Raw genomic sequence first — 15,637 nt, 5'->3', positions numbered from 1 at the left:
GTCCATGAAAAACACTGTAATTCAAAACTCAAATTTACACATTTCACCAACACTGTTTTCACTCCAATGTTGATGGTGGAATAGGTGGGCAGTGACCCTCTGTCCAGTAGGACAGTCATAAGAATCTGGGTTCTCAGGACAAAACCCGCCCACCCTTCCCGGCCATGGCTAGATGGGCCACCAGCACTGAGAGAAAGGCGTTGCTGCCAAGTGCCCACCAAACCTGTGGCCCTGCCCACTCCTTGGTGGCTACAGCTTTCACAACAACTGCCTGATGTGGGCAGCAGCCCCCTGTATCAGTCTCTCCCTGGAGCCTGGTGACCAACTGGCTCAACTTCATCGGGCCCATCCTGAAGACCTCCTCTGAGCAGCTGCCCATGGGCCTCTCCACTCACTTCACTACGTGGGCAGCAGATAACCTGCCGCTGCCAAGCGGGACTTTTCGGGACCCCATCGGTGGGAAGATGAAGGCATTACCTGTATTACTTGGCTGTCTGACTTCTCTGGATCTTCTGCCGACTGGACAATTAACTGACCAATTTCTTTATGCAGTTTGCCCATTGTCATGGCCTCTGGTGAGATCAAGAAGAATATGTTATGTGAATGTTTAGACATTTACAAAATGAAAAATAATCATCTACATGGCAACCCAAACGACTGTACAGAGGGGATTCTGAAAAAACAATTGACAAGCCCCCACATCTCCATCCTGTTACTACATACAGATGAGATGGTTGGATGGCATCACTGACTCAATGGACATGAGTTTGAGTAGGCTCCAGGAGTTGGTGATGGACAGGGAGGCCTGCTGTGCTGCAGTCCATGGGGTCGCAGAGTCGGACATGACTGAGCGACTGAACTGAACTGACTACACACAAATACGACGACACAACAGAAGGCAAGGCACGATCATGATTTATACACTTCATGTCCAAAGTAAAAATACACCAACGCCAGACCAAAATTCTGGTAAGAACTTTTTCTTTCTAGACAAAAACCTAATGAAAACTGACTACGTGTAGGTTGTGATTGTAAGCCAAGAGCCTGACTTTCCTGTCCACGTCTTCACAGTTGGGAATTCATGTTTATCTTTCTGGCAGGAATATTGTGAAAGCAGTGATTCCTGTGAGTTCTGCAGAAGCATCTCAACAATCACAGAGTAAAGGCCCTTAGGAATGAGCCAAGGCAGCAACCTAAGTTACAGTAATTATGGGCTGACCAAAAAGTTTGTTCAGGTTTTTCTGTAACGAACTTTTTAGCCAACCCAGTATCTACATTGCTATTTTCTGCAGCAAGAAGGTTAACAAGAGATTTCTGTTTAACACTCGAGAGGGACAGACTCCACAGGGATGAGCCCATTTCATTGACTCAGAGCCGCAGGGCACAGCAGGGAGCGGCCATGCTTTCCGGTCCTAACGCTTCAGCAGTTTCAGTGGCCCTGGCCACAGCTAGATTTCTACCACTCCAGCTTTACAAAAGGCAACATCTCCTAAAGACCTGATACTATATTTTGAATTTTTCACCATGAATACGTATTATGCTTGCAATTTCCAAGTGAATTAAGAGAAAACAGGTTTTAGTTCTATTAATTGGAGGTTGCTAGATAAAGCCTCACAGAATCAGAACCTAGCTAACAAATATCCCTCACTGGCTAGCATTCACCTGCTCCCAATTTTAGGAGAAAGATAAAATGACAACACAAAAGCTGTTACCGGTAATTCTCATCTAAAACCAAGACTTCACAATGTCCTGGGCTCAAAATGTGTAAAACCCAAACCTTTTCTACTTTATGCAGCTGTAATTTAGGATGATTCACAGTTTCCAGAAGTGACCCTATGACACTAGAGCACCCTTTCCTGGTCTTTAGCCTCCAAGAATATTCATTCCCTGGCGTTTGCTGAGACAGTGTTCAAAAAGATTTTCCACACAGGAGTCATATTCAACCCTTGCGTAGTAAAAGATGGCTGCACACTCTTTGATACTTTGTCCTTCATGAGGTAGAGTCTAAATTCTTTTCCCTTAATGACCTGCTTAAACAAACAGAATACAGAGGAGTGACGGTATGTGACTTCCGAGACTAGGCTGCAGAAGACACTGCGGCCCCCTGTCTTGAATTACTGTTGGGGTGCCCAGCAGTCACGTGCTGAGAACACTCAAGCTGTGCTAGGGAAAGGCCCCTGTGGTGTGGCCGCCTGTCCACAGCCGTGTGAGCAAGCTTGGAAAGGGATCCTCTTCGCCCCAGCTGAGCTGTCCTTTGACCGCAGCCCTGGCAACATCTTGATTAAAACCTCATGAGAGACCCTGAGCCAGAACCTCCTAGCTAAGTCCCTCCTAAATTCTTGCCCACCAAAACTTTGAGATAATAAGTATTTGGTGTTTTAAATCACAATGTTTAGCAGTCATCTGTTATGCAGCAATAGAGAACAAATACACTTTGTTTAAACACAAAAGTGGAGAAACAAGAGGAACAGACCATTGACCTTACTCATATATACATACCATACAGCATAAGCACTCACACATATTCTTAACCGTTAGGTCTACTAAAATGAGTGCTGTGTTCTAGACACAGAAAAATCCATCCAGCACAACAGGTGAGTACTTAGTATTTAAGCAATGAGAATCAGCCTAAAAAATACAACTGTTTTTGGCTTATATCCAGTGTCAACAACAGAGAACAGAGAACTAACCTTTTGCGAGCGGGGCAATGGTGATCTCACTGTCTGCCAGATTCACAAACACATCGTACAGGTCTGATCTATTGCTCACCTCCAAGTCCACAAATCCAGCGATGTAACCTGTGTTACAGGGAGGACCAGCATTACTGGAGGAGGAGGAAATCACACTGTGAACATACCAAAACGGGAATGAGTCTAAGAGCTCATCAGCTGCTTTTCTTCTCTGCGTTACTTATCCAGGGCATTTAAGCTGTATCCGTGGTATTTCTTAAGGTGACATTATTGCCAACTGTCTGAAGAAACTCACACACCCCTCAGAATGTCCCCAAATTAGATTTTATGTCAAGGAAGAAGACTGAAGTAAAGCATCAGCTTTTTAGTTGTCACTATTTGGGTCAAGAATGACAGAGGAGGGAATTCCCTGGTGGTCCAGTGGTTAGGACTCAGTGCTTTCACTGCTGGGTCCCGGGTTCAATCCTTGGTTAGAGAACTAAGATCCCACAGGTCTTTCTTTATCTGCGCGGCCAAATAAAAAAGTCTTTAAAAGCGAGTGACAGAGAAAACAGTGTGTAGCAAGGATTCTCTTGACCACTGTCCCCTCCCAGGTCTCTGTTGCTAAGAAGTCACAGCCAAATACTCAGGTTCCTCAGGGATAGCATGGAAGAAACAGCATCATCGTCACCAACTTTAGATCAGATACAATAAACACTAGAGGAATCAAAGCAACTCAAGAATCAGCAGACTGGACTTCCGGGTGGTCCACCTGCCAATGCAAGGGAAATGGGTTTGACCCCTACTGCAGTAAGATTCCACATGCCGCGGGACAACTAAGCCCATGGGCCGCAACAGCTGAAGCCTGTGTGCCCCAGAGCCCATGAGCCGCAACGAGAGAAGCCGCCGCAATGAGAAGCCTGCGCACCTCAACTGGAGAGCAAACCCCGCTCGCTGCAACTAGAGAAAGCCTGGGTGCAGCAGCAGACCTAGTACAGCCAAAAACAAATGAGCAAAAAGGAGTCAGCAGACTTTTGGAACTGGTGTTAAAGGTTCCCTGACTTTACACTTCACAGATCAATACAATTAAAATAAACTGTTTTTTTGGACCAATTTTACTTTACCAAGTGAGGACATTTATAAAACAACGGCGGTTAACAAAAGCAAAAACCTACCACAGAGCACCCAGACAAAGATTCCCTCAGGTATAAGAAAATGTGATATATGATGACCAAAGTCATGTATCAAATATGGTTCATAAAACCATGATTTCTATGATATATAAAATCATATATCAAATATAAAAAAAAAAGATACTGCAGATTCCTGGAGAGAGAGGACACTATTCAGTAAGTGTTCCTGAGCCAAGTTGCTATCCAGATGGAAAAAACTAAAATAGTGAAACTCACATCCTACTTACAAAAATAGTAATTACAGGTAGATTAAAGGCTTAAATGAAGAAAAAACTTTATAAATTTTTACAAGAAAATATAGGAGAATATCTTTCTGCCATTGGGATAGAAATTTTCTTAAACAAAATAGAAAAGATAAAATCATAAGTCTAAAAACACCCCAACACATTAAGATTTCTATTCATCAAAAGATACCATGAGGGGAGACTTCCCTGGCAGTCCAGTGGCTAAGTCTATGCTTCTACTGCAGGGGGTATAGGTTCAATCCCTGCTCAGAGAACTAAGATCCCACAAGTCTTGAAACATGCCCCACTCCATAAAAAGGAAAATGAAAATGGTGGTAACTTTTAGGTGATTTTGTGTACTTTATCAATTTCTTTTAATTTTATAATTTTTATTAGAGTATAATTGATTTACAACGTTTTATTAGTTTCAGGTGTACAAATTTTTTTAATTAAAAAAACTTTTTAAGGGAAAAAACAACTGGCTGCATTTACCAAAGAAATACTAAATAATCAATACTAAATAATCATTCCCCTTGCTATGTTGTGCTTAGTCGCTCAGTCGCGTCCACCTCTTTGCAACTCCAACGAGTGCAGCCCACCAGGCTCCTTGGTCCATGGGAATTCTCCAGGCCAGAATACAGTGGGTTGCCATGCCTTCCTCCAGGGAATCTTCCCAACCCAGGGATTGAAGCCAGGTCTCCCACATTGCAGGCAGATTTTTACTATCTGATCTACCAAGAAAGGGCAACATTCTCCTTAGGAATGCTCTAAAATTAAAACAAAACAAAATCCTCCCCCAAACAAACAACAACCCTGGTTAAAGCTGAGCTTCTCCTCCCCTGGGAGCCTGCTGCCTACCTGGGCACATCTGTAGGGCTTCCAGTTCATCGGCATCCAGGTGCACGTAGGAGTGAAGTATGGTCCAGTCCTGTCGATGCCATACCAGGGCAGGCAGAGTCCTGGGGAGTCAAAGTGAGAACACAGATGGCTGTCAGCCCACCCCTGGGACTCTGCCCGTCCTGTTCCCTCTTCTGGGGGAGGAAACTGGCTTCCGGATGCAGAAGGAGAACAAACGCTCACTGTGCCAACACCTCGAGGCTTCAAAGTAAAGTAACGCAGCGTTTTGCTGTTGTTTAGTTGCTCAGTTGTGTCCGACTCTTTGTGACCCCGTGGACTGTAGCCCACCGGGCTCCTCTGTCCATGGGATTTCCCAGGTGAGAAAACTGGAGTGTTGCCATTTCCTTCTCCAGGGGATCTTCCTGACCCAGGGATCGAACTCCCGAGTCTCCTATACTGGCAGGTGGATTCTTTACCACTGAACCACCAGGGAAGCACAAGTGTTTTGTCTGATAAGCTACAAAAAACTGGAAGTATTAGTTTCAAAAGATCTCCATGGTGGAAAGAAAGTGAAAGTCAAGTCGCTCAGTCATGTCCAACTCTTTGCGACCCCATGGGCTGTAGCCCACCAGGCTCCTCCATCCATGGGATTCTCCAGGCAAGAACACTGGAGTGGGTTGCCACTTCCTTTTGCAGGGGATCTTCCCCACCCAGGAATCGAACCTGGGTCTCCTGCGTTGTGGGCAGATGCTTTATCGTCTGAGCCGAAAGGAATGATGCTTTTAAAGTGTTCCCCTGTGGTCCAGTGATTAAGACTCTGCCTTCCACTGCAGGGGGTGCGGGTTCCATCCCTGCTTAGGCAGTATCCCACATGCCTCACAAGGCAGCCAAAACAACAGTAATAATAAAGTGCTCTTCCCAATGCCCCACTCTGCAGGCTGCCACAGAAGCGGTCTGGGGGTAAAATCCAAAGTGGGCCCTGCAAGCAAGAAATTTTTTTGAAGCCTCCCATTTCATATTTAAAATTCAGCCAAACTTGCAAACTACTTTGTGTTTGTTTTTATACGAAAATAAGTTTTCTTAAAAAACTTTCAGTGAGACAGCTACTTCATTCAGGAAGAAGTATGCGTTGAATGCACCTGTGGTTTTGTGAACCCTCTGGTGGCCTACTAGACATCTCAGAAACTGAGGACACTCAGGTTTGCATAAATGTAGAGGAAGAGGAAAAATGGGTGGAAAAACACAGAATTTGGGAGTGAGAGCAGGATAACAATTCTGGTCCCATTACAGTGACCTAAGGCAATCACCATCCTAACAACCATAGTCATTTCTAGAGTGCATACTATGTGCAAGGCACATGCTGAGCATGTTATACAAATTATTTCCAATCCTGAAACCAAGCTTATGAGGTGGGTATTACCAGCTTCATTTCACAGATAAAGAAACTGAGGTGTAGAAACATTACATATCCTTTATGTGGTCACAAGGCTAAGAAGTTGTCTCCCAGGACTTTACCCCAGGTCTTTCTGCCCAGCAAGCCTTTTTCCTTCTCAGTATCTAACCACTTAGCCTCGATCTGCTTATCTATACACAGGGCAGTCACACTTCCTCCCAGGGTTCTTCTTGTGAGTAAGTCTAATGCATCCAAGTGGCTTACACAACGCCTCACATACAGTGAACAGCATAAATGCTAGCTCCTCTGCTTTTACAAAAGAATCTAAGAACAAATCTAAGTTAGATTTTGCAAAGAAAACAACACAAATCTATATTTACTATATAAATAAGAGTCTGCGATAAAACATAACGGAAGGACAACTTGCCAAAAACAGGGGTCAGGCAACTACGGCCCATGAGTGCGCTGCCCTTCTTTACACGCAAGGTTTCACTGGAACACAGCCATGCTCATTCATCTACGCATGGGCTGTCCATGGCTGTTTTTAATGCAACCTATGGCAGGTGAGTAATTGGGACAGAAAGCATATGGCTACAAGGCTGATATCTACTCTCTGGCAAGAGAATGTGTGCAAACTTCCTGCTCCAAAATATTCACATTTCAAAATTTAAAGAAGACTCTGTTCAAACTCAGTGACCTTGAATATGAAATCTAAACCCAAGTGGCATTTCACCCCTAAGCTAACACATCTTATTTATTCCAACGTGCAAAGCAACAGGGCCCACAGTGACACAGAGGACCCCAAAGTGGCTGCCAACAAAGTTTACACTTGTTAATGATAAGAGATCATACCTGGTAAACTCCTGGACAGCTTCTATTTTGGGATGATAGACGACAATTCTTTTCTTTAGCATCAGTGCTGTGTGTAAGATAACAGTTTCCATTCCAAACTGAGATACAATGTCTTAAAACAAAAAAAAATTGTGAGTGCATTAAACATTATATAAGGAAATCAAGTTTTTATCAGAAATAATTCTTATCACATGAACGCATAATTATTTTCAATACAGAGAATAAGTTTCGGTAAATGTTATAAGTACAGAAGCACCTTAGTTGGTGGATGGTCGTATCACTCCGTACATCTGCTCCCCAGGATGGGTGCTACAGTAGCTACACCCACTCCCACAAGGGACTGGATGCTGGGTGCAGAGGTGAAGCCAGATTCACAAGAAAGGGGAATTATATGAAGGGAATCACCATCTTTGCGGTCGTGAAAGCTTAAGTTTGAGAAAAAAGGTTCACTGATCCCCCAAACCTACATACACATCACTGCACAAGTCCTTGTGAGAGACAGCTGGACAAACACCTAACACCTCAAGGATGCTTAGATACCATACGAAACAGTGGGATCGGGGATGAGAATGAAGGCCAGCATCGCCCGCAGAATCCTCTCTTTCCTTGTTTAAGGACACAAACTCTTGGCTCAGCTCTAGGCTGGACTTTCCAGCAAGGAAAAAGAGGCAGGGAGTTAGACTGGGAACTGGGGCAGAGGCTTTAGCTCCCCCACAGGAAGAGGTCACTGCTAAGATCTAAGGAAAGGAAAACGATGGAAATCAGTGGAGACTTCGACCTGCGAACTTCAGCGTGCAGATGAAAGAACTCTCTATAGACAGCTGGAATCATATGGAAAGAAACACCACACAAGTCTGCATTCCTGACAGAGTTCTAACCACATAAGGAAATGGAGAACTACCTTCCCGCACAGGAAACAAATATCATGTAGATGAAAACATGTGGAAAGAGGAAATAACACTCTAATGTGAGACTGTCCTTGGCCTGGGGTTTTGTTATTGTTGGGATGGGTTTTTGTTTCTTTTTCGCATCTTTTTTTTTTTTTTTACCTTTGATGGAACCTGCAAGGTATGCCTTTCGGGTATCAAAGTCCTTGCTAAGGAAAGAGCCATTTTCTTCACTCTGGCATATCCCCTTCGTGAGAACCGCGATGTAACTCTCCATCATCTTAACTGGACTCCCATGCTTCAGGTACATTCTGTGAGAAAGGACAAAAAAGCAAGCGTGCTTCTAGTTAGCACAGACCACCTGGGGTAACGCACCAAGGCCAGGCATGGGTACATTCTAAAGAGCCTTAGCCAACTTGCTAACACACTTCTGAATGCCTGTATCTTTTCATGACATGGTTACTTCCATAAATTTACTTGGAAAACATATTAGAAAATTAAACCACCACTGGAGAAACCTTCAACAGTTCTGTGAAGTCAGCTCTCGTTACATCTGGGGAGGCCGGGTGAGGTCCACTTAGGCAAGAGAATGAACTAAGGACTTCCTGAGGCCCCGCTGTTCTCAAGAATACTGTATCCTTATCTGTTTTTATGTCTTACATTCACGGTGGTGTCGTTGGGCATAACAACTCGGTTTTATTGCTGGATTTCCTTTCATAAGAAAGGAGTTTATGCATTGTCCACAGAGAAAGCAACAATTAGTTGTAGAACATATATTTACTATTGGAGTTCTCAGAGGTAGCTATATTTAGATAATTAAGAAATCAAACTCCTCTAAATTTCTGGTGATAAATACACACTAGATACATTCATTAAATTAAAAAGGTCCAGAAAATGCTGACAGGAAGCCGCTACATTTACAGCTCACATGTGATATCAGGCCCCTCCCCTGCAATCTCTTCCTGTGAGAAACTAAATGTGAACTCTTCTAGAGAAGCAGGCCTGGGTCTACTTGGGCATTTTAGTAGCTGAAGGGGTACAAAAAATTGGGATGAACATAAAATAACTGTTTAAGACAGCTCACTTGAAAACTATATTTATTGTAGATTAAGTGAAAAAAAAGCATGGGATTTAACTGCTTGTTAAATTTCATCAACTGTCAGTGTTTTAAAATTATTTTTGTGCACACACTGGGGGACATGAGGCCGAAGATAATGAATATGGTGAACTGTCGCGTAGAGAAAACAGTCAACCCCATGAACTCATCCAGTGCTTACAGAGGAAGAAAACAGCTCCAGTAAGACATAAGGAAGGCAAGTTCAGGAGCTGCCCTGGGGTGGGGGGTCAGGAGGAAGAACTGGAGACTGGGAACTGGGGAAAGAGGGGACTTAGACTTCACTGTACACCCTTTGGTGTTATTTGCATTTCTTTTTATTATGTGCTTACATTACCACTACCAAAGCAGAGCCGAAAACCAAACGGCACCATTAAAATGATTACATATTTAAAAAATAAAATAAAATTTCATTTAAAAAATTAATTCAAAATTATAAAAAGGGGTCATGGCAGTGGGCCCAGATCCCACAGAGGGAATGGACCCTGCCATGTGGGGATTCCCCGGCCACTGTGTGCAGTGTGCCATGAAGGGCACCTCTCACCAGAAATGGGAGAGGGCACCTTCCCGCCATCAAAAAGTGCTTTTCTAACTAACACAACATTGTAAATCAGCTATACCTTAGTAAAAATAAAAAAAGGAAAGTGAAAAAGTGTTTATCTCTGTGTGTGTAAAGAGGCACATGTGTTCATGGGGAGCCTGAGTGTGTGCGCAGAGAGCATGTGCGTGTGGACAGGTGCCAGGGCAAACACTTGAGGGTGTTAGCGGGGGGTGGGCAGAGGAAGTGGTTGGCATCAGCTTGAGTCCTCATTCCTGTTGTAACTGTGACAGGAGAGAATTCAGAGTGTGACAATGTCACAGCACGGCACAAGCTGAGAAACCCTCTGGGCTTCCTCCAGGGCGGGAAGTACGGTCTAAAGCTACCTGGCCTTTGGAGGCCCAGAAGGGCCCAGAATATCTCCCAGTGAATTCAGTTGAGTAACCTAACCTCAACTCAATCAAATGAAATAGGAGTCCACCATTTGTTCAAAAACACCTCTGCAGTGTCTTTAGTTTATGGCTTCTGGATAGTGACCCTAACAGTAACAATCTCCCTTTGCGTCAGTGCCTTATTTGCAGACAGCTGCGTCTATTCCACAGCGAGCCACACTCCTAGAATTTATCTCATGGAGAGCAAGAAGTTTTTATCACAGCTGACTGCAAAAACAGTAAAACTTCATTTTGTCAAAATATACCCTAACTGTAACATTTAGATCAGGAGACAGTATTCTTACACTTTGTGTATGTATGTGTATACATATATAAAAATGGCAAAAATGCAACCATTTGTCAGGCTTATAGTGTGAAAAACAAAGACAACGCCTCTTATCCCGCCCCCCCATAAAAACCTGAGGTTAATACATAACACTGTCACTAGATAGAATTATAATTATAATTAGAACTATAATTATAATTCTATCTAGTGACAATATTCGAAAAAAAAAAAAAAGCAAAACCCGAAACCCTGCAAAAGTCTTGTTTAAAGAAAAAGATCATGTCTCTCATATATAAGAGAGATTTCATCGATTTCACTAGATATACTTATCAAGGCAAGAAAGCAAACTAGTATATTTAGATTAATTTTTTCAACACTTGTGAAACTGAAGGAGTCCACTTGAATCATGATTAACCAGTTCATCAGTTTCTCAGCTCCTTAGCATTCCAGATAAAAAATATTTTCCTGTCCTTAAGCATAATTCAAAATGCCTGTTAGCCTTCCCCACTGACTCCCACACACAGACTGACACAGATGAACCAGCTTACCACTTCCGTCCTAAGGAAAGTTCCAGCTTGGAAATGAGCAGAAGTAAAATGCCAAAAGTGGCAAGTGACTCAAAATAGCCAGCACCTACAACAGTTGCGCAAACTGCCTTTTCTCCCCCCGTCTATTATTTTCCCTGATAACAGGAGCAGTACCATAGAAGTAAGACAAAATTCCTCTTTAGAAAAGTGTCCAAACAGAAGGCTGAAATACGCTTCCTCATGTAGAAATCTGCTACATGACTATTGAGTAAGAGCCTCATTTTTGTATATTAGCATTTAATACAGTTTTCATACAGACCTACACAATATCCTAGTGAAGGCGGCATATTTCTCTGGATTAAAATCTTTGGCGGTCAGAACAATAGAAAAATGAGTCACCTGTCCAAAACAAACAAAAAAAAGTACACTCTTTAAAGACACTTTAATAGAATTAATCTTTATTACTACATCCTAACAAGCCTCTTGTATAAGACAAACCAGCATTAAAAAGAAAAGACCAAAATGTAACAAGTCCTCACTTGCCTCTTTATACTTTTATGTGTATACTATTTATAAATATATACACACATAAAAAATATTTTATGTGTATATATACATAAAAATTATATATACATATATTTAATTTCCTTTTAGTTAGAATTCTTTTCCTCAAAAACATAAAAATATTTCAAATGTCTGAAATGTGAATTTTGATTTAAAACCCTCTATCCTCATCAAAGCAGAATTAGGAATGCTATATCAGACCTACCACTTAGTGACTATTTTTCATTAATGAAATAGAAGGATGGAAAACAACATATATACGTTTCAGTAAAAATCATACAGTTCCGCAAATATTCAAGTCTCTGTAGGGTGTTATATAGGCTAAAGGGCATTGTTATAACCTTCATTTATTTATATGCCTCGATTACTAGACACACAGATTTCTGATCATCATATACCTGTTATTCCCATTAGTATCTTTTTACAATTCACACTTTCTAATTATTAATCTCTGTTTTGTCTTAAACCTCTTACAGTTTTTAAATTGTTGCCTTCCTGTTTACTTTAAATGTAATTCCTTACATTTAAACTGGTATCCTGAACATGCTTCACACCATCTGGTGACTGACTATAGAAACAGCCCCAAAATGCTAAAAGAAGTCGTCACCCGGAAGCCGACCAGGGGCTCGGCCACTCCGTACCAATATTCTTTTCTCTGAGAAACCCTGCTGGTTGTGCAGGACTAGGAAAGTCCAAAATGACCACACACTTACTGGCTTTTAGCCTGTCACCTTGATGGTGTCCATATCAAATGACACACACACACAAAGTCTACTGAACACACAAATTTCCTTAGTTATCTTCTCTATTCTTAACATCCCCTTATCAAACATAAACCAATAAAAAAGTTTTCTTAACCAGGATAATTATATCCTTCAAAATAGTTTTTAATTACAGAAAATTACTTCTTCCCACTTTTAATCAGAGTCAAGGCTTTGAAAACTCTTCTACATTTCTACTCCATCCAGTGTAACTTGGGAAAAGCTTCTCTATACCAACCACAGGTCAATCAAACAATATATATATACCAATCAACGTAATGATTGAGAGTGAAATGTGAAAGAGAACATTCCCAATTAAAATCATGTATTTAATATTTTCCCAAAACATATTACGAATGAGGAAGTCTAAAGCTAAGGGTTATTAGAATAATCTTACATCACTTAGAATATTTTTCCATTTTGTTGACCCTCCTACAGTCATACCTTTTTCAAAATGGAAGAATCTGGAACTTCAACTGTGGTGATATAAAACCATGTTCTTCTGTACTGACCAAAGACGAAGGGATGGAGCAGTTTGTTTTCATCTGTAAGGCAGCATTTTCTCAGCAGCAGATTCCTTAAAGTAGCTGTGGTGGAAGGGTAACACCACACCCACAGAACTTCTCCATTTGTGTCCTTTTCTACGGTGGAAAGATGGTCACTGTGAGAATGTCAAACAGCAGCAAGGAAGTGAATTGATTGGTTACTTATAAGCACTTCGTGGAATCAGTTTCAACACCCCATTTTACAAAGAAGCCCAGAGCATGTGAGATCCCCCACCCCCATCCCTCAGTTCTCATCTACCTCTCCTGGTCCTATTAGCTAGCTCTCCTGATTTCGAATTTAGGCCACCTGAAGAAGCTTTTCTAACAATTCATGAGTGAAAATGTAGCTTTAGAGGTTTGGTAGGGTCTTCCCTTGGAGAAGGCAATGGCAACCCACTCTAGTACTCTTGCCTGGAAAATCCCGTGGACGGAGGAGCCTGGTAGGCTGCAGTCCATGGGGTCGCTAAGAGTCGGACAAGACTGAGCAACTTCACTTTCACTTTTCACTTTCATGCATTGGAGAAGGAAATGGCAACCCATTCCAGTGTTCTTGCCTGGAGAATCCCAGGGACGGGGGAGCCTGGTGGGCTGCCGTCTATGGGGTCGCACAGAGTCGGACACGACTGAAGTGACTTAGCAGCAGCAGCAGTAGCAGCAGCAGGGTCTTCCCTATCTCCTCCCATACAAATTCTCATAAACTTATAATCACCTTACCTTACAATCTAGTTGGAAGTATGTTTAATAAATACATAGAAAGGGTTTGTTGAAAACTGAAAATTAAGAAAATGGGGAAATCTCTGTAATATCATCCTATGTACTGATAGTATGAAGTCTATATTTAAAATTTTAATAATAATGGTTTACAGTCATACATGAAGTTTCACCAAAGTCAACACCTCAGTAACAAAATAGGAGCAATTTCTAATAAAAACAACTCCAAGCAAAAAGCAGCCTAAAATTTAGAGAAACAGTAACTGAACATATATCAGTAAAAATCCAGTTTTTCATCAACAGACTTAAAAAAAAAAACTTTTATTATGAAAATGTCAAGTATAAAAAAAAAGTAGAGAATGATAAAATGAACCTCCATCACTCAGCTTCAGCAATTATCAACACCTGGTCCTCCTCCGGTCATAAGGGGAAGGAGTTCCACTCAGCCCCATTATTTTAAGCCAATCCCTTTTAAATTCATGTAAACATGAAAAATTTTTTTTTAATGAATTGAAAATGCAGCTAGTCATCTTTTTCTTTGCTGATACCAGATAAAGTCTTGGTTTAATTCAGTCTTAACTCAAAAGTACCTTCAAGGACTAAGAAGTCTTAACAACAAGGACTAACAAGTCTTAACTACAATTGCTCAGTCATGAGTGACTCTTTGGGACCCCATGGACTACACAGTCCATGGAATTCTCCAGGCCAGAATACTGGAGTGGGGATCTTTCCAACCCAAGGATCGAACCCAGGTTTCCCGCATTGCGGGCTGATTCTTTGCCAGCTGAGCCACAAGGGAAGCCCAAGAACACTGGAGTGGAAGATGTCTTAGGTACTTAGGTTTTGTTTTGAAACAGTTTTAAAATCACATTAGAAATGAACACAGGAAAAAAAAAAAAAGTGAACACAGAATCTGTTCCCAGATAAATGCACTCCTTTGAGACAGTGAAAATAATCAGCAACATTTAGTCACATTTCCACCAGTTTTGCTAAATCCAAGCAACTTACTTGTGCACTAGGGTTTAGGTATATGTGAAAATCTCTGGAGAATATTTTTGCAAAGGACAATGGCATGCAGAGAACGACAGACGTTCACCTAAACCAACCCCATGCTCACTGTCGCTGTAGGATGGACGTTGCTTCAAAAACCATTGCACAAGTCTCGGGCATGCATTTCCGGCAGCCCAAAGATCCTAACGCACTTCCTTATACATTGATTTCCTCAAAAGAAACTGGGATTCCACCCACTATGATGATATTACATGTTACATGCACGACTTCTCTCTTCGGAGGCAGGGAGTCTCCCCTGGTATGAGGTGGGGCTCTGGGGCTAGACTGCAAGGGTTCCCCTCCTGGGTCCACCACTTCCTAGTGTGCCTTCTTGCACAAATGACACCCTGGGCCTCCATCTGTTCCGTGAAGTGGGCATCAAACATTAGCCAGACCCCCTGGAGCCGAGGTGAGAATCAAAGGGGAAACAATCGATGCAGAACGCGCAACACCCCAGGCCTGCAGCAGGCCACTGCATCTGGAACAGCTCGATCACATGACTGGGGCCAGCCGGGCGCCGGGGTGGCGCCCGTCTCTGCATCGCTCAGAGGGACCCCGGCCCTGCAGCCTCACAGACGTGCGGCCTGCAAGCTGCCCTCGGCCTCACCGGGGACTCGCCTGAGCAACTCGGTCAGCTTTCATGTCCAATCTCGTCTGCAGCCCAGAGCACCCAGGAGGACTTCCCTCATAGAACTCTGGAGGTCTCCGGGGTCCCCCCGCCCTGCCTCCCAGCCCGGGCAGGCCCCAAACAAGGCCGCGGGCGCACGGGCCCAGGACTGCAAGCCCGGCCCCTGCGCCGAGGAGGTCGGGCCCACAGTCCCCAGCCCAGGCCCAACTTGGAGGGGGCCGCGCTCTCCCCACCGCTGGCGGTGCTGCAGGCCTCGGGAGCAGGGGTCGCCCCGGGCCCAGGCGGAGACGGAACTGGGTGCGGGCCTGCGGGGCAGGGTGCCTGTGTCCTCACCAATCAGCCCGACTCCGAGCATCAGCTGAGTGTCCGCAGCCTCGGTAGCAGCCATTTTCCGCCGCAGCCGCCGCCACCTCAGAGCGCAAATCCT

The 15,637-nt window shown here is 43.2% G+C and overlaps 1 protein-coding gene across 6 annotated transcripts in view; it reads right to left on the bottom strand.

Annotated features, from left to right (window-relative positions):
• Positions 1 to 15,637, bottom strand: part of DENND10 (DENN domain containing 10) — an 18,166-nt gene extending 2,529 nt beyond the window's left edge. The window contains exons 1-9 of one of the 6 annotated variants that reach the window (XM_060404743.1): positions 15,544 to 15,637; positions 12,721 to 12,937; positions 11,271 to 11,350; positions 8,218 to 8,366; positions 7,169 to 7,280; positions 4,945 to 5,045; positions 4,656 to 4,817; positions 2,691 to 2,798; positions 478 to 572 (exon numbers count right to left, since the gene is read on the bottom strand). In XM_060404743.1, the coding sequence (XP_060260726.1) occupies positions 478 to 572; positions 2,691 to 2,798; positions 4,656 to 4,817; positions 4,945 to 5,045; positions 7,169 to 7,280; positions 8,218 to 8,365 (726 nt within the window). In that variant the 5' untranslated portion in view covers position 8,366; positions 11,271 to 11,350; positions 12,721 to 12,937; positions 15,544 to 15,637. Of the gene's footprint in view, positions 1 to 477; positions 573 to 2,690; positions 2,799 to 4,655; positions 4,818 to 4,944; positions 5,046 to 7,168; positions 7,281 to 8,217; positions 8,367 to 11,270; positions 11,351 to 12,720; positions 12,938 to 15,543 lie in introns of those variants that run through there. The other 5 variants (XM_060404742.1, XM_042238671.1, XM_027960567.2 and 2 more) reach the window with 5 other exon arrangements.

Source organism: Ovis aries, chromosome 22, assembly GCF_016772045.2.
Source record: "Ovis aries strain OAR_USU_Benz2616 breed Rambouillet chromosome 22, ARS-UI_Ramb_v3.0, whole genome shotgun sequence".
In the NCBI taxonomy this organism is placed as follows: Eukaryota; Metazoa; Chordata; class Mammalia; order Artiodactyla; family Bovidae; genus Ovis; species Ovis aries.
The sequence above is the reverse complement of the archived record's forward strand: the minus strand, read 5'-3'. Positions and strand labels throughout refer to the sequence as shown.